Here is a 27,484-nt window from a genome sequence, read left to right as displayed (position 1 = left end):
AGCGCTGCAAACTGGAAGGAAGAAGGTGGGGAAGGAAGAGGTGAAGTGGGGAGAGGGAAAAATAGGGGGAAGGAGTGGGAGAGGAAGGGGCTTGTGCTGAGGGGAGGGGGGCAGGTCAGGAGAAGAGGAAGGTACCAAGGGACAGGGTGGAGGAGAGACCAATGCCAGGCGGCCAAGTGGAGACTGAGGAAAAGGGCAGGAGGGGAGGTGTCAGTGGGAGGGAGGACAGGGTGGTGCTGAGAGAGGAGAGGGTAAGGGCATTGGGGGCTAGAGAGGGGAGGGGGAGGTGCTGGGAGAAGGCTTGAAAGAAGGGGTGGGCATGAAGAAGGCCAGAATGGAGCAAGTCATGTGTGAGGGCACAGGCGCAAGAGGGGAACAGGGGGCAGAGGGTGGTGAGGGGGTGGGCATTGGGGGGGGGGGAAAGGGCAAAGGGGGCAGAGGCAGTGAGGGAAGGGGGGCACCAGGAGGGTGCAGGGGTAAGGTAAGGTGCAGGTGCCAGAGGATTCTGGGGGTGAAGCAGAAGGACAGACACCTGCAGGGGAGGGACCAGCACCAGAGGAGAGAGGCAGGGCAGGTGTGCAGAGGGAGGTTTTAGGAGAGGGGATGAGGAGGAGTAGCTCACATGATCAGAGTGGGGCTACTGGAGGAGTGGGCACAGGGGGGAGAGAAGGGCTGGTGGAGGGGGGCAGGTCTCAGGAAGTCTGAGGGCAGTGAGAAGGGCAGGAGTCCGAGTCAGGACAGCAGAGGAGGATGAGGGGTTAGGGGGCAGCAGGCACCAGGGGAGCTGATGGAGCAAGGGGGAGAGACATGGCAGCAGAGGGAAAGGGTAGAGGTTTATAAGATATTTATTAATAACTTGGGTGCCACAGTGGCACATCCAAACAAGCCACATGAACTCAGTACTGGTGCACAACACAAAATTCATTCTGCTCATGGGAGGAAACTCTGAGAGGGAACACTTCCCCCAGCCTCTCCTCCCCCCCCCCCCCCCCCCGAGGTAATGTCACACACATTGGGTTAATGCAATTACAGGATAGTTGCATGAGGGGGGTTTGGTGGGGGCCAAAATAATCCCTATTGGTAGGAGGATGGTGGGAAAAGTGCTTAGAGAGGGGACTTTACTTCTGGTCATGTGTCCATCAGAGAAAACATGAAGAACATTCCCACTTTGTCACAACAGGTACAACAAAATATAATATATTTGATGCACAATGGAATCTACAATGGGTTCGTTCCATATTCAAAAGAGTATTAATAACATTGATATTCTTAGTTAAATAATTTTTTCTTACGATAGTGCTATTGTGCAATAAAGGGAAACTGTTAAATGCTTACGGTTTCCAGTCCATTTTTACATTATTTAATAAAAATATATCGTCTTACAGGGCGGGTGGGCAGGCGGAGGGCTGGGGGAACTAGACCCATTCTGGGCACCACCAAAAATTATATAAACCTGCCACCCCTGCCAGCTAAAGTTAATTATTTTGAGCAACACCGCTCTCTCTGTTGAATATCTTGGCAGAGTAGGTGTGTTCATGTAAACAGAGTTTGCTCCTGAAGTCTGACCCCATGCAACTATCTGTCAGGGGAGACTTCATTCAGATTCTGCTTACAGAAATAATCAAAAACAACACTTAAATATTGCACAAAGGAATGGAAATAAAGGAGATGGAAATATAAGCTGTGGATAATATTCACTATAAGCACACTGGGACTTGTCTTTTCTGTTACTAGAAGTATAGTAGCAAGCACAATGTGTTGTTCCTTGACTGGGACTGCAAGGCACTATCATCATAACAATTGTATTCTCATCCCATCTGAAGATTTGTCTTGACATAGTAAATCGGTTTAGTTTATGTCAGGCTTAGTAAACTTGCTAGCTAAGCCTGACAAGAGCCAGCATGATAATTTGCAGGGGCTAGTTCGAATAGGACACTGTGGTACAGGCCAACGGCAGCCACACATCAGGCCTGGGGCTCCAGCTATGCCCACATGGGGCTGTGGCAGCTGCTCCTTCAGCGGAGTGAAGAGATCCTGGGCTGGCAGCGTGGTTGGGGGCGGCAGGCCTCCCTCACCACTAGCACCCACGGCAGCCTCCTTCTCTTCTCCCATGGGCTGGGGAGCCTGTCAGGCAGGAGAGGCCACGACCTACATGTGCAGCCTGCAGCTTCAGGATGCCTCTCAGGTAGAACATGCTGTCCAGACAGTCAGTGTGATTAATAAAGTGTAGGGTCTTGGGCAAGGAAACAGACTGTACTTGCCTAACACCAGTCTTAAACAGACCTAAACTTAACATTTTTCCTTCTGTAGATGCAGGGTGACCTTTAGCACACTTTAGGTGATCAAATTTAAAATACATTTACTAAGATAAAGATCAAGTTTAGGTCAGACTTAAGAAACACATTTAGTAAAACCAACCTAACTTGACCACTTTTTTGAGTCAAGACAGAGTCTATGGGTTATAATGTAATTCTTTTGCAAATACACTAGTTTGAACAGAGCAATCATGGACTAGCTTTTTATCTCATGAAAATCTCAGTTAAAATATAACTGGAGGAGGGAATAGCTCAGTGGTTTGAGCATTGGGCTGCTAAACCCCAGGTTGTAAGTTCAATCCTTGCAGATGCCATTAAGGGATTTGGGGTAAAAATTTGTCAGGGATGGTACTTGGTCCTGCTGTGAAGGCAGGGGGCTGGACTCAATGATCTTTCAAGGTCCTTTCCAGTTCTAGGAGATAGGCAATCTCCATTAATTTAAGGACACACATAGCAATGACCTCATTCTCAGACTCTGTCTAGTATGTAGTGCAGAATTATTTGCCCTATGCTACTATCCTGCAGGACTAAAATAGCAGAAAGTGCTAAAAATCAGGATGGATAACCACTGGCACAGCTGTGAGAAGTGAAGTCCAACAGTGCCAGAGTGGCAATGGGGACCGCAGTGCAGAACTGGCACTAACAAAATCCTGCTATTAGTCTGTGAGTAATTCAAAGTTTCTGTATGCTTATTTCTTACCTGCATTTCTTGCCCAGTAGAATACTTTTTATCCATCTTCCCAATCTCATAGCTCTGGCTAAAATTTAAAAGGAAAAAATCAGAATTATATGAGCTAAAAGGCCTGAGAAAAACTCAGTCTTCTGGGCTATGCAGTAACTTCAGACTTAAATTTCCCATTTGATCAGAGTGACTGATCACATTTTTGGGCCCCGGAGATGTTCCAGTTGCAAGCAGAAATAGATGCAGTCTGATATTTTATTTGCTATAATCTTGTTTATTTACAAAGACTGTACAAAAGTCCTGCTTCTCCTAACACAGGAAAAGCCAACAACAAAAGGATAAATTTCTCAGCTTGTGCTCCAAAGTCTTTTTAGCCAATGATCCAAAAAGCTCTCTCTGGTTTTTCTCAGGTCATGCTGTACTCACAGGCTACAGCTTGGTTTTCTTGCTTTATACCTCTGCCTCTCTATGCTGTGTGTTCACAGTTTGTGTTTGCTGTGCCTTCCCTCACACACACCTTGCTGAGAAAAACCCCTCCGCCCACTTAGTCCAAGCTCCTAGATGGGTTCCCAACTCCATTATGTCTTAGATGAGGGTCTTCTAATTAACACATTCTGATACTTCTGTTAACAAGATGCACTTACACCTCAGGCACAAACGAACACCTCTCAGAATAACAGTATTATTATCCCTGCTTTACAGATAAGGGAAGTTAGGCCCGGTCTTTACTAACATGTTAGGTCAACCCAGATACATCATTCAGGAGTGTGAAAAATCAGTAACTCCGAGCAGTTAAGCTGACCTAACAACTAGGCTACGTCTAGACTGGCATGATTTTCCGCAAATGCTTTTAACGGAAAAGTTTTCCATTAAAAGCATTTGCGGAAAAGAGCGGCTAGATTGGCACAGACGCTTTTCCGCAAAAGCACTTTTTGCTGAAAAGCATCCGTGCCAATCTAGACACGCTTTTGCGCAAAAAAGCCCCGATCCCCATTTTCACGATCGGGGCTTTTTTGCACAAAACAAATCTGAGCTGTCTACACTGGCCCTTTTGCGCAAAAGCTTTTGAGCAAAAGGACTTTTGCCCGAACGGGAGCATCATAGTATTTCCACAAGAAGCACTGATTTCTTACATGAGATCGTCAGTGTTCTTGCGGAAATTCAAGCGGCCAGTGTAGACAGCTGGCAAGTTTTTCCGCAAGAGCAATTTTGCGGAAAAACTTGCCAGTCTAGACACAGCCCTAGTGTAGATATTACTAGGCTAAAGAAAGAACTGCAGCTGTGCCACTATAATGTATCATGTTTAGACAAGCCCTTAATAATACAGAAGATAAGAGACTGGCATTCAAGGCCATATCAAATCAGTAGCAGAGCCAGAAACAGGACATAGGAGTCTTGATTTACCAGTTCTAAAAATTAGACCAGAGTATAAAAGGCCTCTGAGGTAAATGCTTGTGGGTAATTCCATAAAACTGAAGCTAAAAAGCAAATGACAGGTGAGTAAAAATACAGCTTTAGGGATGTAAAAATAAATTACTTCTGTGGGCTGTGATAGATTAGCCACTTGGCCCACAGGGCCCACACCAAGGAGCACCACACAACTGGGGGAGGCCCCAGAAAAATGGGCACCTCTCACCAGCAAGTGTCAAGGGGAGGCGGGGTGAGCCTCCACCCAACCTCACTCCCCAGCAGCACCATGTGCATAGGGCAGGAGAAGCCTCCATGCCCCAACTCCGCTTCACTCTCTGGCAAAAGCATTGGGTGGGTGAGGGGAGCCCCTGCATCCTGACTCCACTCCATATTCAACAGCAGCAGAAGATGGGCAGGCTGGCGGGGTGGGCAAGGGAAGCCCCAGCACCGTAACTCCATTCCTTGGCAGAAGTCTCAGGCAGCATGGTAGCAGATATTTTAGGCTTGGGGCTACCTAAGACTACCAGGCCACACCCACACTCCACCTCCAGGCTCCTTCTTGACTGCCTTTCCCATGCCAGAGACCAGGGCAAGCGGGCTAGGGAGAATAATTTTTGAGGCATGAATAGGCTGGAAATCACATGAATAGGCTTAGCGGAAAGGCAGAGATGCTTTCTCGTGCCAGTACTATGCAGGGTTTTTGCATATATAGGGATTGTTTCCTCTTGGCCAGCACCCTGGCCTGGCCAGTCTTGGGTTTTCCTGGGGAGCTGGTCCAGTCAGAGGCAGTGGGGGAAGAGGAGGTTACTGACGTTCCTCGAGATGAATGTCCACATGGTTGCTCCATATCAGGTCAGTGTGCCACTGCTGCACTGAGAATCGAAGTCTTCAGAGCAGTGTCCCTGGGGCCGCACATACACATACCTGTAGCTGCATGCCCCTACTATGTAGGAGTCACACATGCGCAAGTCCCTCCCTCCCCTTGGTTCCTTCTCTACCTCAGAGAAAGACCCCCTGGAGAGGTCAAAGCTCCGAAGTATAGGGGAGGAAGGAAGGGTAGTGGAACACCCATGGGGACACACATCTCAAAGCAACCTCCGAGAGAGAAAGGAGGAGGGAGGGAGGGGTCTCCGTGAGTGCTCCACATCAAGAAACTACAAAGTTATATGCCACTTTGAGGTATAGCATGTGGGAAGAGGAGATCCGGGATGTGAGGCAATGGTATTGGAGTTGAGCAGAACATCCTTGTGAGGAATGGCTACCAAGGTTAGCATGGCCATAGAGCCCTTCCCCATGCCCAATATGGGACAAAAGGGTTGGTACTTTTTGTTGAATTAAGTGGTGATATGGTGGGGTGACCCCACAGGTGAAAAATCCATGATAGAAAGTCTGGATTGATGTGCCACTCGTGATCAGTGGGGACAGCCTTGCTGAGTGTGTCAGCCGTAATACTGAGTGCCTGGATGACGGAAAGCAGTAATTTTTATACCATTCCTTAGGCACCAATTCCAAAGCATCATGGACTCCATACATAGGGCATGTGGTGGGGCCCCACCCTGACGATTTATATAAAATATCGCCGCGTCATTGTCGGAATACAGCCTGACATGACTGTTGACAATAAAAGAAAGGAATCAATCACATGCATATCTTACTGCATTCTCACGGGGCAACACTGCCTCGCACTGCAGCTAAAGGCGTTCACCTGGCCCCGGGGGCGGGGCGGAGCGGACCCCGCCCCCACAGCCCTGCTGGGCATGCTCCAGAGTGAGGCCTGAGATAAAAGCCAAGGAAGGCAGGCAGTTAGGGGGCAGGAGCGCAGGGAAGAGGTCCTGGGCTGTCCCAGCTATCCCTGAAGGCAGGCCTGCCAGCACGGCCGCCTCAGAAGCTAGGCCTGCTGATACAACCACCTAGGAGCCGCAACACTAACTACCAGCCCCGGGACGTAGCCTGTCGGGGAAGAGGTAGGAAGTAGCCCAGGGCAGAGGAAGGACCTCCGAGAGGTTGGCGTGTTCTGGCAGACATCCCCGCCCACCAGGCAGTGGATACTTTCACTGTCAATAGGGCCCTGGGCTGGGACCCAGTGGAGTGGAAGGGCCCAGGTCCCCCTACCTCCCCAAAAAACCCTGTAATCCAGCCTCGCGGACTGGGAAAAAGGCTTGACTTTAGAGACCAGGCCGGATGGCTGTTTTTCCTGAGTGCTCAAAGTTCCAGAACATTCGTGTGACAATTTCTTTCTGTAGTGGACCCTGAGCCATGTGGTGTTGGTGACGTCTTCAAGCATGAGGGATGCAGCTGTTGTCATGGAAATGCACAGTTCTGGTGGGGGAAATGGGACTCACAAGCATAGGTTCTATGGAATTGTCCATCAGTGGAGAGATTGTTTTACTATCAGAGGGAGCAAAAGGGATTTTGATGGGGGTGAACGTTGGATTTGTACACATATCTGAGCCAACCTTATAGATACCTGATGTACAGGTGTGCATTGTTCACAACAGAACTGCACGTGGCCACGTGGCCCAGGAGCTGCAGGCAGTCATGAGCTGTTACTTTGCAGGCAGACTTCAAGTTTTGAATAAGCTGCTCTATCTTCTGAAAGCACTTTGTGGGGAGCAAGACAATGGCTTGCGTACAATCTAGGTAGGCTCTTACAAACTGAATTTTCTGTGTGGAGAGCAACGTTGATTTTGGTTCATTTGTAGACAAAGGGATTGGAAGACATGCCTGAGGACGAATGTTCGAGTTCAGCGTGCACTTTGAGAAGGCTGTTGGCCAGGTAAGGGAATATGATGACATTTTGTTTCCTTAGGTATGCAGTAACTATGGCTAGCACTTTCAAAAACAATCTTGGAGCAGTGGAAAGGCTAAATGGTAGGACCTTGTATTGGTAGTATTGGGAACCTAAAATGAATCAAAGAAAACCTCTATGAGCCGAGTGGACAGAAATGTGAAAATATGCATCTTGCAAGTGGAGGGACCAAAACCAGTCACCCTGTTCCAACGCTGGGATGACAGCAAGTGTCACCATCTTAAACTTCTGTTTTCTTATGAATTTGTTCAGTGCTCTTAAATCTAGAATGGGCCACTATCAGCCTGACTTCTCCCTCAGGAAGTAATGGGAATAAAAACTCTTACCCATAAAGTCCTGAGGAACTGTCTCGATTGCTCCTAAATATAGATGTTCCACTTCCTGTTGGAGAAGTGGCTTTTGAGAGTGGTCTCCGAAGAATGAGAAGGTAGTGGAATGGGAAAGGGATATAGACATGAAGAGAAAAGTTATCCATACTTATTTATTTGGAGAACCCATCTAGCCAATGTTATTTTTTGCCAATTTTTCTAGAATGGAAGATGGTGGGGCTGGAAAAACTTGTGAGATGACGGCGACGTTGGAATAGGGGAGAACTTTTCTCAGCCATCAACCTGTTCAAATTGCTTGCTGGGCTGCTATGCTTGTTTGGTGTTACTAGAAGGTGGGTGTTGTTGTTGGGACCTATTTCTATTACAACAGGGCTGGCTCGAGCCATTCCTGCGCCCCGGGCAGCAGGAATGCAATGCATGCATGGCTCCGCCCCCGGGCTCACGGCGCATGTGCAGCCCTGCCCCCGGCGCGCTGCGCACCTTACAGCTGCAATCGGGTGCGCAGTGCCCGATTGCAGCTCTAAAGGGCACCGCACGGCCCCCAGCCCCGGGGGCACAGTGCCTGATAGCAGCTCTAAGAGGCGCCGTGTGCCCAGGCGCACGGCACCCCTTGTAGCTGCTATCAGGCAACCCCCCCATAGGCTGGCACCTTGGGAAGCTGCCCGGCTAGCCCCCCCACCCTGAATCTGGCCCTGTATTACAATGTTGTTGCTGTTTTTCCTGTCTAGGGTAACTATGGGTATACTGAGGGTGTCTGGGATAAGAATGATACCTGAACTGTTGTCTTCTAAGTGCTGGATTGTGTATACAAAGTGATCTAAGGGTTGCTCTGGAATCTTTCATTCCATGCAGCGTATCATTATATATTGGCTCTAAAGAGGTTCATAGAATCATAGAACACTACAACTGGAAGGGACCTCATCATCTAATCTAGTCCCCTGCCTCACAGCAGGGCCAAGTACTGTCTAGAGCAGGGCTACTCAATTTTGGAAGCCCAAGGGGCCATAATGATACTCACAGCACATGCCGAGGGCTGCAACTTAAGTGTGGTTGCATATGCATGCAAATATATATGCAAAGATATGCAAATATTTTATTTCACATTGACAGGCATGAATACAAGGATTAGCTTTAAGCCAAGGCACCAGACCCAAACATGGCCAGTGTGAGCCAGTCAGCACCTCTCAGGTTCTGCCCAAAAGGCTAAGCAGCCAGCACTTCCAAAATGCCCCAGCACTCCTGTCACCTGTCACCTCCTTCCCGGAGGCTAGAAATGCCGACACCCTGTACTTGTCTGTTCCAGCCAGCCCATTCGCTTGTGTCTTTCAATGCTCACGTGGCGCTTGGCTGAGTGCTGTTCTGCTCAGCTGGACCGCCACGGGGGAGCAAGCGGCCATTTGGGTTCCCCACGGCGGCCCGACTAAGCACGCAGCTCTCAGCCGGCGCCATGGCGGGAGGGGAAGGGGGCGGGGCGGTGACGTACATGGCCCCTCCCCCCTTCGCTTCCCGCCGTGGCACTCAGCTGCGTTCTGCACCGCTTAGCCGGGCCGCCGCGGGGGAGCGCAAACGGCTGCTTGTTCCGCTTACTCCCCCGCGGCGGCTCAGCTAAGCGGTGCAGAACTCAGCCGAGAACCATGGCAGGAGGGGAAGAGGGTGGGGTGGTGATGTACATGGCCAGGGGGAGGGGCCCAGCTGAATGAGAGACAGGATGGGGAGGAGAAGAGAAAGGGAGAGTGAAAGGCAGAAGGGGGAGAAGAGAAACAGAAACAGAGAGAGAGGCAGGAGGTGGAGGAGAGCTGAGAGAGAGAGGGGGGAGGCAGGAGGAGGAGGGGAGGAGCAGAGAGAGAGACGGACATGGAGGAGAGTCCCGAAAAATCCCGTTGTATGACAGGTTATTGGCTAGTTTTTCAATAAAAGCTAAAAACTTTCGCTTTTTTCTAGTCGTTCAGCCGTATTTGTTTGCTATTTTCTCAGAAAAAAATACTTTCTATTTTGTTTTCCCTTTAACATTACCTGAGCCAGAAGGAGCTCTGTTCATACCTCTTCTGTTCATATGTTTCCACTCCAAAGTTATAGCAGAGGATTGATAGATAACAGGTCTGCAATTTTTTAAAAAAGTGCTTTTACTGTTAGGTTCTCGTAGCAACTTTTTGCAATCTAAAGCAGCTCAGTCTCAGACATGCTTACAATACTTTTTATATCAAAGCTACACCCATCACTATCAGAACTACTTTTATAGGAGGGGTAAATAATCTGATTAAATTTGCTGAGCTGTTTTTCTATGGGAAACTAAAGCAGCATTAATAAGAAAATCCTTCAACATCACACATAACAATAGATCTGTTCAAGAATATGTTGCAGCCCAATTCCATCAATAAATACGACAGAGTACTTAAGAGGAAGAACTAAAAATGGGGAAATTAGAATAGAGGAGGAAACACTTGGGAGCTAAACACTGAGGAGTGAATAAAAACATCACAAAGCAGGAACTATTGCACTGTACAGTTTGGAGGAAAAGGTTCTTCCAGTGTTTGATATTTCAGAATACTGCTGCTTCATCAGCTCCTCTGTATAAAAGTGTCAAAAACATGATACACCTCAGCTGAGCCTGAGGCTAGCTAGATTCGCCAACAGGCTGCAGCACTATGACCTGCCTGGCTAGTCCACCCAACTGGCTTCAAGATCTCCACAGCTCTGCATTAAAGCTCAACAGCAGCAACAAGTTGCTGGTGTGTCAACACTTGTGCCTGCAGCTGTGATCCTATACCTTTTTCCTAGACTTGCTTCACCTCTGTTCAATTCCCTACTCTGGTTCTGACTCCTGTTTCCTAGTTCCAGCTGTGAGCTGCAGTGCTGCTCCTGGCCTCTGACACTGACTCCAAGCACAAGACCTAATCATCATTAGTCAGATCACTAGGCATAACTGCCCACACACACTCTGATCTGTGACAGTTTGAACAGCCCAAAAAAGACAAGACATAGTTCAGCTACAGGAATGAACCACACAAAAGCTGATGCCTCCTTGGCAGAGTTAGTGAGGACCCTGAAGAATCTATAAATCCAAGTCAGTGCCCTTCTGACACAGAACATAATACTGCAGGTGAAAACCAGGCCTCCAGTGACACTGGCCCAGTGAGCACCAATGACCCCAATTGTCTGACAAGTGAGATGGCATCTGTGGAAAATATTGTGGGTTTTTAAACCAGTGCCACCTACTGTCAGTCCCTGCTTCTTCCACACTGATTTCTTGCCAACCAAGCCACAGTGGGATTTATTAGTGCTGCTGACTGAGAAAGCATTGGCTTCTCCACTGTTTAAGAAATTCAGTCCCTTCCTATTGAAACACATCAGGAAATTGGTCCAAGCCACTTCAATAATCTTCAGCAACCCAAATAGTAATGTACAACAGAAGACACTCATCAGGTACCGAGACACGATGCCACCCGATTGCTCACTACACAGTAGATATTCAGCACCTGGTAACAGACACAAACATGAACAAAGTCGCTCAGTGCCATCACTTCCAGTTGGGTTTAAATGATGGAATCAAGGAGAAGCTGGCAGAGATAGAACCCTGTATTGGGCTAGATACGTTTATCCAGCTATGCATGAAGATTGCCAGTAGCTTATCATAATGCCAGAAAGAACAGAGCATAGCTTCTTGACTCTCACTGGTCTTAACAGCACCAGTCAGCCAGCAACCAGTACCCACTTTACAGCATGAACTTCTGCAGTTAGACATGGCCCGGTCTCATCTCTGACATGGAGAAGGCCCGATGCTGGGTTTCAGGCCTCTGTTTCCATTGTGAGGAAAACAGACATTTCACCTTAACTAGTCCTGCAATGGCCTGTTCCACATCTCAGTTGGGAAAAGCCAGACCTTACACCTGTGTCCACCAGTAACCTGGCAGCATTCAATCAGCACCAAATGCACCTTAAGTTTCTGCTTCATTTACACCAGGGGTTCTCAAACTTTGTGATACCGTGAGTCCCCTCTAAGTTGCTCACAACCCCCCAGGGGGTTGGGACTCACAGTTTGAGAAACACAGGTATACACTATTCCACCATGTCAGAAATCATCTTGAAGGCACTGATTGACTCTGGACCTCCGGCAGCTTAATGAACATTGGGCTTCATGCAAGCGCATAGGATCCCAACACAGTAGAAAGGTCTTACACAATCTAACAGTATCCATGGACATACTACTATTCTCATGAGGTTCCATCATTAACAAATCTATACTCTGAGAAGTCACAACCGTTCAGGCCCCTAGTGAAACCCTTCTATTTCAGTTTGGTTTGTTCCCCAGCTTCCTACTCATTCTTGGAGTTATCAACTTATTACTCATGTTTAAAGCTACAATTTTGTCATGCATATTTTAATACAAGTTATGGTAAGATCATGGGCAAAAAATCATGGAAGCCATGACACAATCCTGACTTTTACTGAAAACATCCTTGAAAATGGAGAGGGAGGAGGGTCTAGCACCATCTTCCATAACAGAGCAGCTAGGAGCTGCTGGAACTGTTGCCTAGTGGGTATGAGGAGCCCCTCTACCACCCTGCAGGGCTGGAAATGTGGGGAAGGAAAGGTTCCCCATTGTCCCTAGAGGCAGAGGAGCAGCAGGGGTTGGGGTTGCAAGTAACAGAGGATGAGGAGCTGCGGAAGTGAACGGATCTGGGGTCCCTAGCCTCTGTTTGTCAGGAGCTGGATATGGATGATGATTACACCTGTTCTTTTCACTCTGGTGCATCTGGCATTGGCCAATGTCAGAAGACAGGATACTGGGCTACATGGACCTTTGGTCTGATTCAGTATGGCCGTTCATATGTTCTTAAGTTCATTCTGCCACCACCAGTAGTGGCTGGGAGCTGAGGGGGCAGTTGCTCACAGCAACTGAACATCTGCAGGGTGGTCCCAGCGAGTGCCAGCAGCTAGGGAGCTGGCTCCCCATCTGTAATTGCTGACCAACTTGGGGGACCCTCTGCTACCTCCAGTGGTAGCTGGGAGTTGTAGGGTACAGAGGCAGTTGCTTGCAGGAACTGAGCAACTGCAAGGGAGCCCTTGCCAGAGGTAGCAACTAGGAAGCTGACCCTCCACCAGCATCCGCTCCAGGGGTCCCTCAGCCGCCAACAACTGGGAGCTGCAAGGGGCACTGGCTGCTTGTGGCAGTTGAGCCGTTGCAGGGGAAAACCCTGCCAGCAGTGGCTAGGCAGCTTACGGCGCAACAGCAGCAGCAACAGCCAGTTAGCTTCAAGAGCATCCCCCACTACCCACAGAGGCTGAGATGCAGGGTCAAACATTGCCAGCAGCAGCTGGTCAGCTGCAACAGGGTCCTCCACCATCCATGGAAGCTGGGCTGTGAGGTCCCCCAATCCCAGCAGTGACTGGTCTGCTGTAGGACCCCTAATATCAAACAAGTCTCTAGAAGTCATGGATTCCATGACCTCAGCAACCCCCTGACATAATCTTGACCTCACTTGTGAGCCAAATATACTGTGGAGATCAGGCATTATTGGTTTCTGCCCATCCTATTGCCAACCAAGTGAAGGTTTCATTGAGGAAGAAGGGTTGGAGCTTGCAGGAAGAGCCTCTCAAGACCTTTCAAATATCTGGCCATCATATCCTGGGAAAAGAGTCAGTGACCTTGGACTGGCAGATGGAAGACAGATTTCAGCCAGCTGTACCCAGATAGAAGCCAGTGCAAGACCTTCATGTTTCAGATGCAGAAGGTACTCAAGGATTGTTTACAGTGGAGCCTCAATATGGCTGACCCTCTCAGAGTGGCCCAGACTGAGAATCAGGTCCATTGCCAAGGAGATGGACCTGGTGGACGGCTTTCTTCTTTCCAAAAGAACCTGCCTCACTTTTTGTGAGCAGGATTGCTCCTCCAAGTTCAACCATGGAGCAATAAGACCACGAGGTGGAGTGGCAGAAGGTATGGATGCAGGAGGTCACCATGATCCTGTGACAATAGATCTCACAGATCAGCAGAGGTCAAAGTTACAGCACCAAGAGACTCATGAGAGTACTGTACCAATGCTGGTGCAGCCATGGTGAGCATTACTCACACCACGTCCTTTCTGATCATCTGCAGGACCTTCCTGATCAGAGGAAAGAGCAGGAACACATACTTGAGACCTTTTCTCCAAGAAAGGAACCTTCTTCCAGGCCAAGTCTGGAGCAGAACCTAGGGCACTTCATGTTCTGCCTGGTCATGAATAAATCTACTTATGGAGAGCCCCACTTTCAGAAGATAGCAGAGGCAATTCCCAAAGTGAAGAGTCCACTAGCACTGAGCGAGAACGGTCTACTCAGGCGGTCTGCAATGGCATTCTTGCTTCCCAGGAGGCATCGAGCTTCCAAGGAGATATCACAAAAGTCCCAGAGCTGAATACTCTCTTGGCAGAGGGCTGCAGAACAGGCCCCTACATACCTGTTGATGCAGAATATAGTGGCCCTATTGTCTGTGAGAACTTGGACCACTCTGCCCAACAGGTGAAGTGGGAACATCTCGCACACCCTCTGAACGACCCTGAGCTCCTTTATAATTATATGGAGGCTTGTTTCTGTCCAGAAACTACTATCCCCTGCATTTGGAGTATGCCAAGATGGACGGGGGCACCCCCAATCTGAGGCATGAGATGCCGGTTCCATAGAATGTTGGTTGACCCAACCAGAAGGGTACACCCAACACAACGTTCTCAGGCACAGTCCACCACATCAGGAATTGTAGGATCTGTGACAGACTGGTAACCACCTGGTCCAGGTGCATGGTGGGTGAGTACACCAAGGCTAACCACAGCTGTAGGGGGCACATCCTAAGCTTCCCCTTTACCAATACTAACATTAACTTTTTGTTGTTTGCCAAGAGTCCCTGATGCCAGAGCCGGCCCAAGCTACGGGCTGACTGGGTGATAGCCTGGGGTGCCTGATTGTAAGGGGCACCACGCGGTGCTGCCAGGCCGGGCGCGCCCGGGGCACAAGAATGGCTCAGGCCAGCTCTGCCTGATGCTGGCTCATGCCTACCAGGAGAGCAATGTCCTCCCGAACCTTGACTTCAGAGCTGCCCATGATGAGCCAATTGTTGACACAGATATAGACCTAGATCCCTGGGCGCCTCAGTTAAGATGCCACCACTGACATGCACTTTGAGAACACCCTCAAGCCCAAGGGGAAGCACCATAAATTGGTAATGGTTCAGACCTACCATAAACTGAAAAAATCACCTGTACCCCTCAAAGATCATGATATGGAAATATGCATCGTTGCGGTCGAGGGTAGCATACCAATCCCCCAGATCCAGGTCAGGGATAATTGAAACAAGGGAGACCATGCAAAACTTGAATTTTACAAGGTAGTGGTTCAGATCTCACAGGTCCAGGATGAGACAAAGCCTCTCCCCACTGCCTCCCCCCACCCCGCCTTTGCTTTTGAGATTAAAAAATAACAGGAATAGAAACCCCGGTTTCTTGTAATGATCTGGGGTAACTCCTCCACCACTCCCATACAGAGTGATTCCTCTACCTCCTGTTCGAGAAGTTTCTCATGAGAGGGATCCCTGAAGAGATATGGGGAAGGTGGGTGGGAAGAGGTACTAGGGTACAGGATAGCTGGAGGTCATAGCCATGCTACGCCATGGTCAGGACCCAACTGTTCATTGTAATAGTTTTCCAGACTGGAGGAAGAAGTGAAGGTGGGCCAAAAACAAAACAGGGAGGATACAGTTTGAAAGGTATGTCACCATACTGCTGCGCTGGCTCATCGTCACCAAGTTTGCTGCCATACGCTTCCCCAAGTGCAGAGGGGGCTACTGACGGCACCTACATGCCCATCTGGGCCCCCGACCATCAGTCATCACATTACATCAATCGCAAGGGCTAGTTCTCCATGGTCCAGCCAGCCATCATAGACCACCGAAGCCAGTTCACTGATGTCTACATTGGCTGGTTGGGAAAAGCACCTGGTGCCCACACACTTAGGAACTCCAGCCTCTTCCACAAGCTGCATATCAACGCTGCCTAGATTTCGAATGTGCTGTGCTTTCTCAGCATGGTGCCGGAGGTGCCGGCCTTGTCAGCAGTGCTCGCACTGGAGGAGCTCGATGCCAAGGGCAGGGATTTGGCCAGAGAATACCTGGCCTTTTTTCTTTGTCCTGTCTGAGGACAAGGAGGGATGGTTCTTGTCCGACCTTGGGACGTTCTCCCTCTCTTTAGTCCGCGATGAAGCTGAGGAGTCTTCTCAAACCAGTTAAATGGACTTTTCACACAAGAAAGTCTTGAGTCAATTGGTTCGATCCCATCTTGCTCACGCAGTGAGATTGGAGCAATGAGGGCTCTTTTGGGAGAGGTGGCCTTTTCCCAGGCATATAATGCAATATGAGTGCCCATCAGAAGCAGGCATGGCATCTCTGCATGAGTCACACCTCTTTAATCCTGGTGAATCAGGTGTCTTGAAACCAGGGAGAGTGCAGGAAAAATGAACTAGGGACAAAGGTTCAAAAACTTGGAAAATGATGAAAACGGAGGAACTTTGTACTTGTTTTGATGTTTTACATCAGGGAAGGGTGACTGTAAAGGAGCTCTGTCTGCTGCTGTAATGGACTGGAGGAGTGCTGACCAGCACCCAGTGACCAAGGGGTTAAGCTCAGGCAGCTAGCAAAGGTGATGGCCAGGGGGCCTCTGAGAACCAATCGAGATAGAGGGTTGAAATTTGAATTGGATATAGGTTCCCTGGCTGCTTTCTTTGTGTGGGAGAGATAAACCAGGAATTGAGAGACACACAATGATTTAAACCCAAGCAGGACTGCCATGTCTCCAAGGCGTTCAGAGCATTAGAGCACTAAACAAAGGCTATGTCTAGACTGCAAGCCTCTTTTGAAATAGGCTTTTTCGAAAGATACTTTCGAAAAAGCCTCTTTCGAAAAAGAGCGTCTAGACTGCAAGCGGAAATTTCGAAAAAGCAAGCCACTTTTTCGAAAGAAAGCAGCGAGTGAGTCTGGATGCTCTCTTTCTAAAAAGTCCTGTTGGCATTCAAGAATGCCTTTTTTCGAAAGAGCACTTTCGAAAAAAGGCGTTTTTCCTCGTGAAATGAGGTTTACCGCCATCGAAAGAAAAGCCGCGTTCTTTCGATTTAATTTCGAAAGAATGTGGCTGTAGTCTAGACGCAGGTGAAGTTTTTTCGAAAAAAGGCTACTTTTTTCGAAAAAACCCCTGAGTCTGGACACAGCCAAAGAGAAATCAGAAATAAGTAAAAGGGAAAAGTGAATCCAGTCGTGTTCAGGGTAATTGTCTTTATTTTGTGGTTTGGATTGAACTGCTCTGTGTGAATCTATGCCTCCCCTCCTTATTTACTGCCTTGTATTGTGCCGAGATTTTTCTCTGTGTTTTAATTTGTTTTCCTTAATTGCTCTATAACATCTAGCAACCAAGTATGCACTCTCAAGTTTATCTTTTGTTTTGTAATAAAAATAACTTTTTTTTAGGGTGATGATTTGATTGTGTCCGGGAAGGTCGGTCTGTGTGTATATCTGCATGCCTCTGACTGAAGGGTCAGCTACTAGAGACTGCAGCTTGTTTTCCTCTTTTCAAGCTAATTTGGGGCAAAAGAGCATGGGGTATCCCTGGGGGTGATTTCACCCATGGTTTTTAGGGGAAAAGCACTTGATGGCGGCAGCGATTCCCCAAAATCTGTGTATTATGATTCTGGGGGGAAGTTTTTTATAACCAGTGCCTATAGAGGCAAGATTATGAAGCTCTCTTGCGGACCCTCACCTTCTGCACTCAGAGTGCCATAGTGGGAAACAGCCTTGATAGCTTCTAAGGACAATAGAGAAGAAACTGAGGCTCCACACCACATGCACAACTAATGGATAATAATGACATGAAGACACACCACTGAACATGCAGGCTACATTTACACTGGCATCCTTTTCCGGAAATGCTTAAAACGGAACAGTTTTTCCGTTATAAGTATTTCCGGAAAAGCGTGTCTACATTGGCAGGATGCTTTTCCGGAAAAGCACTTTTTCCGGAAAAGCGTCCGTGCCAAAGTAGACGCTCTTTTCCGCAAAAAAGCCCCGATCATCATTTTCGCGATTGGGGCTTTTTTGTGGAAAAAACTACTGTGCTGTCTACACTGGCCCTTTTCTGGAACAGTTTTTCCGGAAAAGGACTTTTGCCCGAACAGGAGCAGCATAGTTTTTCCAGAAAAACAATGACGATTTTACATTAGATCGTCATTGCTTTTCCGGAAAAGCAAGCGGCCAGTGTAGACAGCTGGCAAGTTATTCCGGAAAAGCGGCTGCTTTTCCGGAATAAGTGGCCAGTGTGTAGACAGCCGCAGAGTGTGGCAGGACACTCCTAGAAAATATCTCCAATTTCCAGCACAAGGACACATAGGCACATAGAGTAGAGCACTCACAAGGACATCACTCATAGAAGACTGCACTTTTATGTAGAAAAATTATGATTAAAAAGACAGTTACCTGTTCTGTAAGAGAGAGTTACTCACCTTGTGCAGTAATGGGAGTTCTTTGAGATGTGTACCCATCAGTGCTCAACTCTAGGTACTAGTGTGTCTTTGCGCCGGCAATCAGAGATCTTTTCTAGCAGTCTCCTGACATGCCGCATATGCCCAGTAGTATCTCCTCATGCCATTAGTGTTTGTTAGTTGCATGTGCTGTGTGGTGCCTCCATTCCTTCTCTGCCTTGGATATGTCCCAAAGAGGCTCCAAAGTAGGAGAGGAGGGAGGGCAGTAGAACACCCACAAGGACACACATCTTGAAGAACTCTCATTACTGCACAAGGTCAGTAACTCTCTTTTCTTCGAGTGATATCCCCGTGGGTGCTACATCCTAGGTGTTTAAAGAGCAGTGTCCGTCTCGTGGAGGCAGATTTTGAAGAATGTCCCAGAGACCGTAGAGAGAATAGAGTGGCCCGCTGATACTGTTCGGATTAGGCCAGATGCCAGAGTGTATTCCCTGGTGAATGTATGCTCGGAGGACCAGGTTGCCACTTTGCAGATGTCCTCAAATGGGATTTTGTTGAGGAAGGCTGTGGTGGAAGCCACTGCTTTGGTGGAGTAAGCTGTGATGACAGGTGGCGGTATGGATGGTGTAACAAGTATGGATGCAAAAGCAGATTCATTTAGATATTTGTGAGTAGATGACTTATCCTTTCGAGCATTCAGCAAAGAAGATTAAAAAGTCATGTTGGACTTTGAGGATGTGTAATGCTGCTTGGATCGTGTCATCATGCGGCTTTGGACAGAATGCAGATAAGTGAATTGGTTCACTAATATGGAAGGGTGGGGAGTACTTGTCCTTGCTGAAAATTGTGTAAGAGAGATGTGCCATAAAAGCTGCTATTTCACCTACATGTCTGCTGGAAGTGATGGCTACAAGAAAGGCTACTTTCATTGACAGATGTAGCCATGAACATGTGGCAAGTGGTTCAAAGGGCGGCGTGTTCAGACTCTTAAGGATGTGGTTAAAGTCCCACAAGGGAACAGGTGGTCTGACTACAAGGAACGTGTTTTGTAGGACCATTAAAAAATGTTTAGTCCTGGGATGAGAAAACAGCAAGACGCAATATCCATTGGAATATTAAACACTGCAATTGCTGCTGTGTGGACTTCTACTGAACTAAAAGAGACACCTGACTGCCGCTGTTCAAAGACATAGTCCATTATGATTGGTAGGGAAGGAGTGAGGGGTGAAATGTTATGTTTTTCCCGTATCCAAGCAGAGAATCTCTTCCATTTATAAGTGTAGGTTTTCCTGGTAGAAGAATCTCATCAACTACTGATTAGTATTTATTTTACCCAGTCAGAGCAGCAAGTTTTGGCATCATGTAGAACATAAGAACAGCCATACTGGGTCAGACCAAGGTCCATCTAGCCCAGTATCCTGTCTGCCAACAGTGGCCAATACCAGATGCCTCAGAGGGAGGGATCACAACAGGTAATCCCCATGTGATCCTCCCCTATCACTCACTCACTCCCAGAGAAACAGAGGCTAGGGATACCATTCCAACCCAACCTGGCTAATAGCCATTGATGGACCAAACCTCCATGACTCTATCGAGCTTTTTTTTGAACACTGTTAAAGTTCTAGCCTTCACTACATCCTCTGGTAAGGAGTTCTACAGGTTGACTGTGCATTGAGTGAAGAAAAACTTCCTTTTGTTTAAACTTGCTGCCTATTAATTTCATTTGGTGGCCCCTAATTCTTATATTGTGGAAATAAGTACAGCCGCTCCCCGACTTACGACCACCTCCACTTACAACCATCCGCACTTACGATCAAAGCGGTCGTAAATGCGGATCCAAGTTACGAATGGCAATCCGCACTTACGAACAGCAGCAGTCACCATGTAACTCTATGGGATCCGAGTTACGAACACTTCGAGTTACAGCCAAGTCTTTGGTCCGTAACTCATTCAAAACTCAGGAAGCGGCTGTAAATAACTTTTCCTTATATTCACTTTTTCCGACACCAGTCATGATTTTAGAGACCTCTATCATATCCCCCTTTAATCTCTCCTTTTCGAAGATGAAAAGTCCAACTCTTTTTAATCTCTCTTCATATGGGACCCGTTCCAAACCCCTAATCGTTTTTGTTGCTCTTTTCTCAACCTTTTCCAATTCCAATACATCCTTTTTCAGATGAGGTGACAACATCTGTACACAATATTCAAGATGTGGGCATACCGTGGTTTTATGTAGAGGCAATAAGATATTTTCTGTCTTATTCTCTATCCCTTTTTTAATTACTCCTAACATTCTATTTGCTTTTTTGACTGCTGCTGCACACTGAGTGGATGTTTTCAAAGAACTATTCACAATGACAGCAAGAGCTCTCTCTTGATTAGTTGTAGCCAAATTAGTCCCCATCATATTGTATGTATAGTTGGGACTATGTTTTCCAATGTGCATTACTTTATATTTAACAACATTAAATTTCATTTGCCATTTTATTGCCCAATCACTTAGTTTGATGAGATCTTTTTGAAGCGCTTCACAGTCTGCTTTGGTCTTAACTATCTTGAGCAGTTTGGTATCATCTGCAAATTTTGCCACCTCACTGTTAACCTCGTTCTCTACATCATTTATAAATAAGTTGAATAGGATGGGACCCAGGACAAACCCTTGGGGGGACCCCACTAGTTACCTCTCTTCACTTGTAAAACTTACCATTTATTCCTACCTTTTGTTTCCTATCTTTAAACCAGTTATCAATGCACAAAAGGACCTTCCCTCTTCTCCCATGACAACTTACTTTACTTATGAGCCTTTGGTGAGGGACTTTGTCAAAGGCTTTCTGAAAATCTAAGTATACTATATCCACTGGATTCCCCTTGTCCGAATGTTTGTTGACACCCTCCAAAGAACTTTAGCAGATTAGTACAGCATGATTTCTCTTTACAGAAACCACGTTGACTTTCTCCCAACAAATTATATTCATCTGTGTGTCTGACAATTGTATTCTTTACTATAGTTTCAACTAATTTGCCCGATACTGATGTTTGACTTATCGGTCTATAATTGCAAGGATCGCTTCTAGAGATATTCTGGCCTGCATATTTATACCTGCCTCTGGAAATTTCCACTACATGCATCTGACGAAGTGGGTCTTTGCCCACAAAAGCTTATGCTCCAACACTTCAGTTAGTCTATAAGGTGCCACAGGACTCCTCGTCTCTTTTGCAGATTCAGACTAACACGGCTACCCCTCTAATACCTGTTACGTAGGTTGCTGTAGGGGTACTCTGGCATCATATGCACCAGTTCCAAAGTTTCATTGCCTTGGTGCAAAGGGAATTAGACCATGCTTCTCACTGTCGATTGATGTTTAACCCTGGGAGTCATGTTTAACTCTTGGTTGTTGTACTTAACCATCTGCGAGTTGTGGTAGGCCTGGGGAAGCTGGTGGCTGCTGCCTGGGCAGGTGGGGACTAGAACCCATGACCCTAGGTTGTTAGGATAGGATGTTGTCAGTTAGGATCTGGATGGTCTTGTTTTCGATGTGTGGAAGTAAATGAAGGCATGCATACCATACTGCTCTTAACTCCAGGAGGTTAATATGGAGGGACCGCTTGTGATAGGACCATTTGCCCTGTGCTGTATGGGAATCCAGGTGTGCTTCCCAGACCACATAAGGGAAGCTTCTGTCATTATGGTAATTGTCGGGGATGGCTGTTGAAACGGAACACCCTCTATCATGTTGTGTGGTGATGTCCACCAGTGTAGTGACATTAGGACGTGGTGTGGTATGTTGACTGACTTGTGTAGAGAGTCCCTGGAAGGGATGTAAACAATGGCCAGCCATGCTTGAAGGACCCTCACATGGAGTTTGGCTAGTCTCTCACCACATACATTGTGACCACCCACGTGATCAAATATTTGGGGAAACAGCTGCATAGTGTTGTAACTGGAAAAGCCTGCACTATGTTTATGAGGGTAAAGAGGGACTTGAACCTGTGTTTGGGTAGTGTCACTCTGGTTGTGATGGAGTATAACTGAGCCCCTAAGAACTCGACAGCCTGTGTAAGCTGCAATGTGGATTTCTGATAGTCGATATGGAATCCAAGGCTGAGTGATAAGAGCTATAGTCTTGTTGACCATGTCCTTGGCATCTTGATATGACGTGCCTTTGATAAAGCAGTCATCCAAACAGGGAAAGATTATCACCCCTATATGGCAGAGATTTACTACTACTACAGCCAGTGTTTTTTAGAAGACTCTCGGTGCCATTGATAAGCCAAATGGAAGGACTCAATATTGGTAATGGTTGGTTCCTACTGTAAAACGTAGGAAACATCTGTATCCTGAGTGAACAGTTATATGCAAATAGGCATCTTGGAGGTTGAGGGCTAAGAACTAATCTCCACTGTCTAACGCTGGTATGATGGTTGCTAATGTGACCCATCTTGAACCTTTGATATGTTATGTACTTGTTGAGTTTTCTGATATCTAGTATGGTGTAGGGGAGCCTAGACTACCCTGCCTTGACAATAAATGGTGATGTCTGCCTTGTCCAAAGTGCAGATCGCTAAAAAACAAAACCCAGGCCAGTCTCAAGTCTGGTGCACATAGCACACAGGCATGGCTTGGGAGGGAGAAGCTGTGAGAGGAAGGAATGTTTTGAATACCAATGCAGATTAAGCATGGTACGCGAGACCACGTCAAGAACACACAACAAGCACCTTCTACTGGTACTTCTGTTTCTGATAAGCAAAAGTTACAGATGCAGCCATACAACTGTCAACTATGCACGTAGCAGCAACATCCTGGGTGACAGGATGTGCTCCAAATAGCACACTGGACATTTTACATATCCTACACAATACGTAATCAGTTGGTAAATATTATAAAATGGGATTAGTAAGAACAATCAATGGGAGGGAATGGGCAGGACTGACCCACAGGTCCTGCTTGATGTAACTAGAAGTAAGTAGGCCATTCACACCAGTGACCTAGTGCATGACATTCCACTGTGTGGGAAGAAAAGGAACCAGGACCTCCTGCCTGGTATTGTAGGTAGCATACAAGTAAAGTGCAAGTGAACTAGGCTTTATTATTGTATTATAGTAGTTCTTCTATTAATTGCTTTTGCATTGGTTTGCGCTGTATTAATTGCTTTAGAATTTATAGTATTTAAAGTTTAAATTGTATAGCAATTGTTTCTAAGGCTTGTAAAACTTAAACAACTGTATTAACTGCTTAAAGCTTGCAATAAATAAGAAAGTGGTTAAGTATTCCTGGAGTGTTCTGGTTTCCCTTGGATCTAAAATAAATTGAATCACACAACAATTTCAGATATGAAGTAAAGAAAAAGTAACTTTAAACTAGGCAAGTAAAAATGAACAATTCACAATAAAGTCTGGGCAACAAAGTGTTGTCAGCCTTCCAGTATTTTACCTCTGAAAACCAGGAATTAAATCTAACTCAAGTAAAGAGTGAGGTTGGGAGAAATATTCTAGTTGTCCTTTTTATGACAATACAACCCCCAAAGACACAATTTAGTGCAACTGGAAGTCTTCAAAGTAGGAATAAGATCCTCCGGAAAAGGGCGCTTTTTCCAGAGGATCGGGGCCAGTGTAGACACTCTTTTCCGGCTTTTCTAAAAGCCAGAAAAAAGCGGCGGACATTTTTATTTAAATGCCGCGGGGGATATTTAAATCCCCCGCGCATTTCCCTATTACGATCGCTGAAATTAACATGCCCCTTCCGGAAAAGGGGCCAGTGTAGACGTAGCCAGACTGTAGTAGGATGAGGTGAGGACAGAATTGAAGTGCATTGGCAGAATTGACTGTAAGAAGCTTAAATGCACAGCTTCTCTATGCTTTATGCCTGAATCAAGCCTGTACCTCACATTCACAAAAAAATTAAATTCACTATATTCAATCAAAATGTAAAAGAGCTGCTGATTGCTCATGGAAAGCACTGACATACTGTGCATTCAATTTAAAAACCTTTCTGCCTATGCTTGATTTGTCTTCCCTCATTCTTTAAGAAGAATATTATCAGGAAAGCAGAATTGTTCATCAGGTCCCACTGCTTATTCCTCACATAAATCATAATTCTTTTGGATATCACAATGGTTGCCATAAAGATAACTGTGATATCAAACAACAAGAGGCAAGAACACTAATATAGGGGTATGTCTTCACTAGCAAGTTTTATTACAAAAAACTGCCTTTTCGCAACAAAAAAGTGCGAACAGTCACACCACAATGCAACTTTTGTTAGGAAAAACACAGTTTCAGCAACAGAAAACTTCCACCTCTATGAAAGACTTTTTTCTTTTCCCCTCCCTTTATTGTTGACAAACAGCCTGTGTAGACTCTGCTGTTTGTTTTGTAGACAGAACTGGCTGATGCTAGTGTCCCACAATACCTGCCCTGATGGCTCTGCTCAGTGTTTTGATCTGTGCTGCCCTGCAAGCATGCACCCTTCTCTTTTCAAAGCTCTGGGATGTATCTGACAGCTGAGTGAGCTGTTCTGTTTGGGGAAGGAACAAAGAACAAATGATTGGACTGCTTCTGTTCTGCCGTGCACTAGAAACAGTGGCACGCACACTGCCACTGCACCGGGAAAAGGACAGACACTGTGCTGCTTTGACATTCCTTAGCACAGAGAGCTCACAGAGCTACTCATGATGCCACTCCCAGCTGTTGAGAAGGCTGAGAGAGAACTTGGCAGGAATCCTAAGAAACGCAGGGATCAGCTCTTCCTTGCCACAACACTGATCTGTGGGACACATACCCACAGTGCATTACTCACATTGTCGATGATAGGGCCCCCAGAAGAAGCAAGTGTGAACACACACTGGCAATTTTTGTTTAGTCAACTTTTGAGTGTTGACATAACCTTATTCAACAAAACTTGGTATTATAGACATACTCTAGATTTCTTCTCTTGCATACTCAGAATTGTAACTTGACAGGGGAGTTGTCATGATTATCTGTAGACTGTCTATTTTAATAAAACATTAATAGCAAGAGCAGGTGAACTCTGAAGAAACAAATGTGCTTAGTACAAAAGAACAAGCAAAATTAAGACACAGAAGAGAGAGAATTGTCTTCATGAACATTTTTTGGAATTCTCTGAGACATCAGTAGCTCCTTGAAAAGATGCTTTCTTTCTTATTAATATTAAACTTTTGGAAAGACACAAAAGGTCTGATTTCACTGACCTGTTTTGGCAGTCTTGTCAACATATCTTTGCAGCGTTGCAGACATGTCACTGCTTTCTGAAAATACCCTTGAATAACTGCCTATGAAAGCAACAGAATGTGCCAATGAATTATTAGGATAAAAGCAATTTGTCTTTAAATACCCTGCCAGCTCACAAGACAGTGTAACTCACTACACTGTAAAGGGATATATAACAAAAACATTAAGACACACCTAAAACTCTGAGGTTATAATGCCTGAACATGCAAAAACGTGATCATTTCCTTCAAATGCTAAAATTGCCATGAGGATACATGGACTATAGAGTAACTCAGTTTCCTAAAGAGTAGGTCATGTGAAGGTTATAAACAGGTCATGAGCACAATGTGGAGGAAAAGAGTATTGGAGAATGAGCCTATCCCATCAGACAGCAGGGCTGTGCCTACCTCCCCCACTTTGTCACAACTTGGTGCACATAGTTGCTATGCCACTCAGGTTTGTCACCAATACTCCTCCACTGGCCGGGTCAAACCTGACTGGCACTATGACCTCATGCACCATCTGGAGTGGGAAGCCAAGCACAGTTCCACTGAAGCCACCACTATAAAGTGAATGCAGCAGGCGTTCACTGTCCAGCAGTGTTCCCTGTAACTTGTGCCCTTGTGGGGCTGTTCAGAAGAGATTCAAATGCCATCCAGCTGATTAACAGAACGCCCACAGCTAAGGGTCTTTTTTTTTTTTTACAGGTACTGCACATTTGCACGCCTCGGTGTAAATAAAAAAAAATTATTTCACCCATGGATGGAAAAAATCTGAAATCTGCACATGGATGGAAAACAGAGGAAATATTGCTCTCCAACCCCTTTTTCTGGAGCCTCCTCCCAACATCAGGCCAGGATTAAGATTGCAGAACAAGGCAAAGGACTGCTTATGGTCGATGCCCCTCAGTGGAGCGAGAAGGAGGAGGTTGTTGACCAATGATTTTTGGGCCTCCCCTATGAATAAAGATCCTGACAGGGTCACTAAAAAAAATAAAATGCAGTTAGAGGGGCACCACTAGGGATGTGAAAATGTAATGGTTTACAATTAACCAATGAGACTGTATCAGAAACAGGCAGGAGAACTCAACTGCAAGCACTAGCTCCCACAGAGCCATCTGCCCCCCTCCTCCCACACTGCTGCTTCTGTATTAGAGGCAGCAGCGTGGGGAGGGCACAAGCGAGCCACCTTCCCCCTGACATTGCTGCCTCTGATACACAAGCAGCAGTGCAGGACAGGACAGATAGATGGGAGCCGGTGCACACAGGGGGCCAGCTCCCCACATGCACCAGGCCCCCCACATGTAACTGTGTAACCACTGAAATTTTCAGTGGCTCCCTGTGCAAGTTAGGGATTGAGGCCTTCTCCTATAAGTACCCCAATGTCTGTACCACTTTTTAGTGTTGCCAACCCCAACTATTCAAAAATCATGGGTGCCTTACAAATCATGATACATTTTAAAAAATTATAATTGTGGGGTTTTATTTTCTTTTTGATGTTTTAGCAGAGTACACTGGTGTCATTTCAAACATTTCTTCTAAAAGGTTATAAATGTTCTTTTCATTAAAATTTTTTAAATGAAGTTGAGATTCTCACCTATTTGCATGATTTGCAGGGGGAGCTTTAAGAAAAATCACCAAATTTCATGAGGCTCATCATACAAACATGAGTTGGTAACGATGACCTCCCCATTTGCATATAAAAAACACTTGTACGTAAAAAGTAGTGTGCGAGAGCGTATGTTAGTAAACCTAAAGATTATCATCTGGTGGCACATTCAATAAGAGGACGTTACTCCTTGAGGTGTTGGGCTCATCCCAGAGCCACAGGTTGGAGAGTCGTCAGCTGTGGTCCAGCCGGACCGCGCATGCGTGGGGCGCATGCTGTTTGCACTGGTTGCTAGCTTACGCACAGTCCGGCTTCCCACCAGTTCCTCCTAACCGGATCACTCCTGAAAAACATAAGGAAGAAACTCCAAAGAGGGGAGGAGGGCGGGTCATGGAGCACCCACAGGGACACACACCTCAAAGAAAGATCGTTACTGCACAGGGTAAGTAACTTTCTCTTCTTCTTCGGTGATGTCCCCGTGGGTGCTCCACTTAAGGTGAGTACAGAGCTGTAGCCTCATCTACGGAGACGGGATCGGAGCCAAGATCAGTCTGCTGTGGGCAGCACCGCAGAGGTCAGTGCTGATGGCATAATCTTTAGCAAAAGTTATGTC

The 27,484-nt window shown here is 46.5% G+C and overlaps 1 protein-coding gene across 3 annotated transcripts in view; it reads right to left on the bottom strand.

Annotated features, from left to right (window-relative positions):
- TEX11 (testis expressed 11) overlaps window positions 1–27,484 on the bottom strand; it is a 213,286-nt gene that overhangs the window by 128,171 nt on the left and 57,631 nt on the right. For all 3 annotated transcript variants that reach the window (XM_075917648.2, XM_075917646.2, XM_075917649.2), the window contains exons 8-10: window positions 25,245–25,325; window positions 9,559–9,644; window positions 3,016–3,073 (exon numbers count right to left, since the gene is read on the bottom strand). In XM_075917648.2, coding sequence (XP_075773763.1) covers window positions 3,016–3,073; window positions 9,559–9,644; window positions 25,245–25,325 — 225 coding nt within the window. The remainder of the gene's footprint in view (window positions 1–3,015; window positions 3,074–9,558; window positions 9,645–25,244; window positions 25,326–27,484) is intronic.

Source organism: Pelodiscus sinensis, chromosome 13 (assembly GCF_052426305.1).
Source record: "Pelodiscus sinensis isolate ZL-2025 chromosome 13, ASM5242630v1, whole genome shotgun sequence".
NCBI classification, from domain to species: Eukaryota; Metazoa; Chordata; order Testudines; family Trionychidae; genus Pelodiscus; species Pelodiscus sinensis.
Note: the sequence above shows the minus strand (reverse complement) of the source record. Positions and strands in the feature narration are given on the sequence as shown.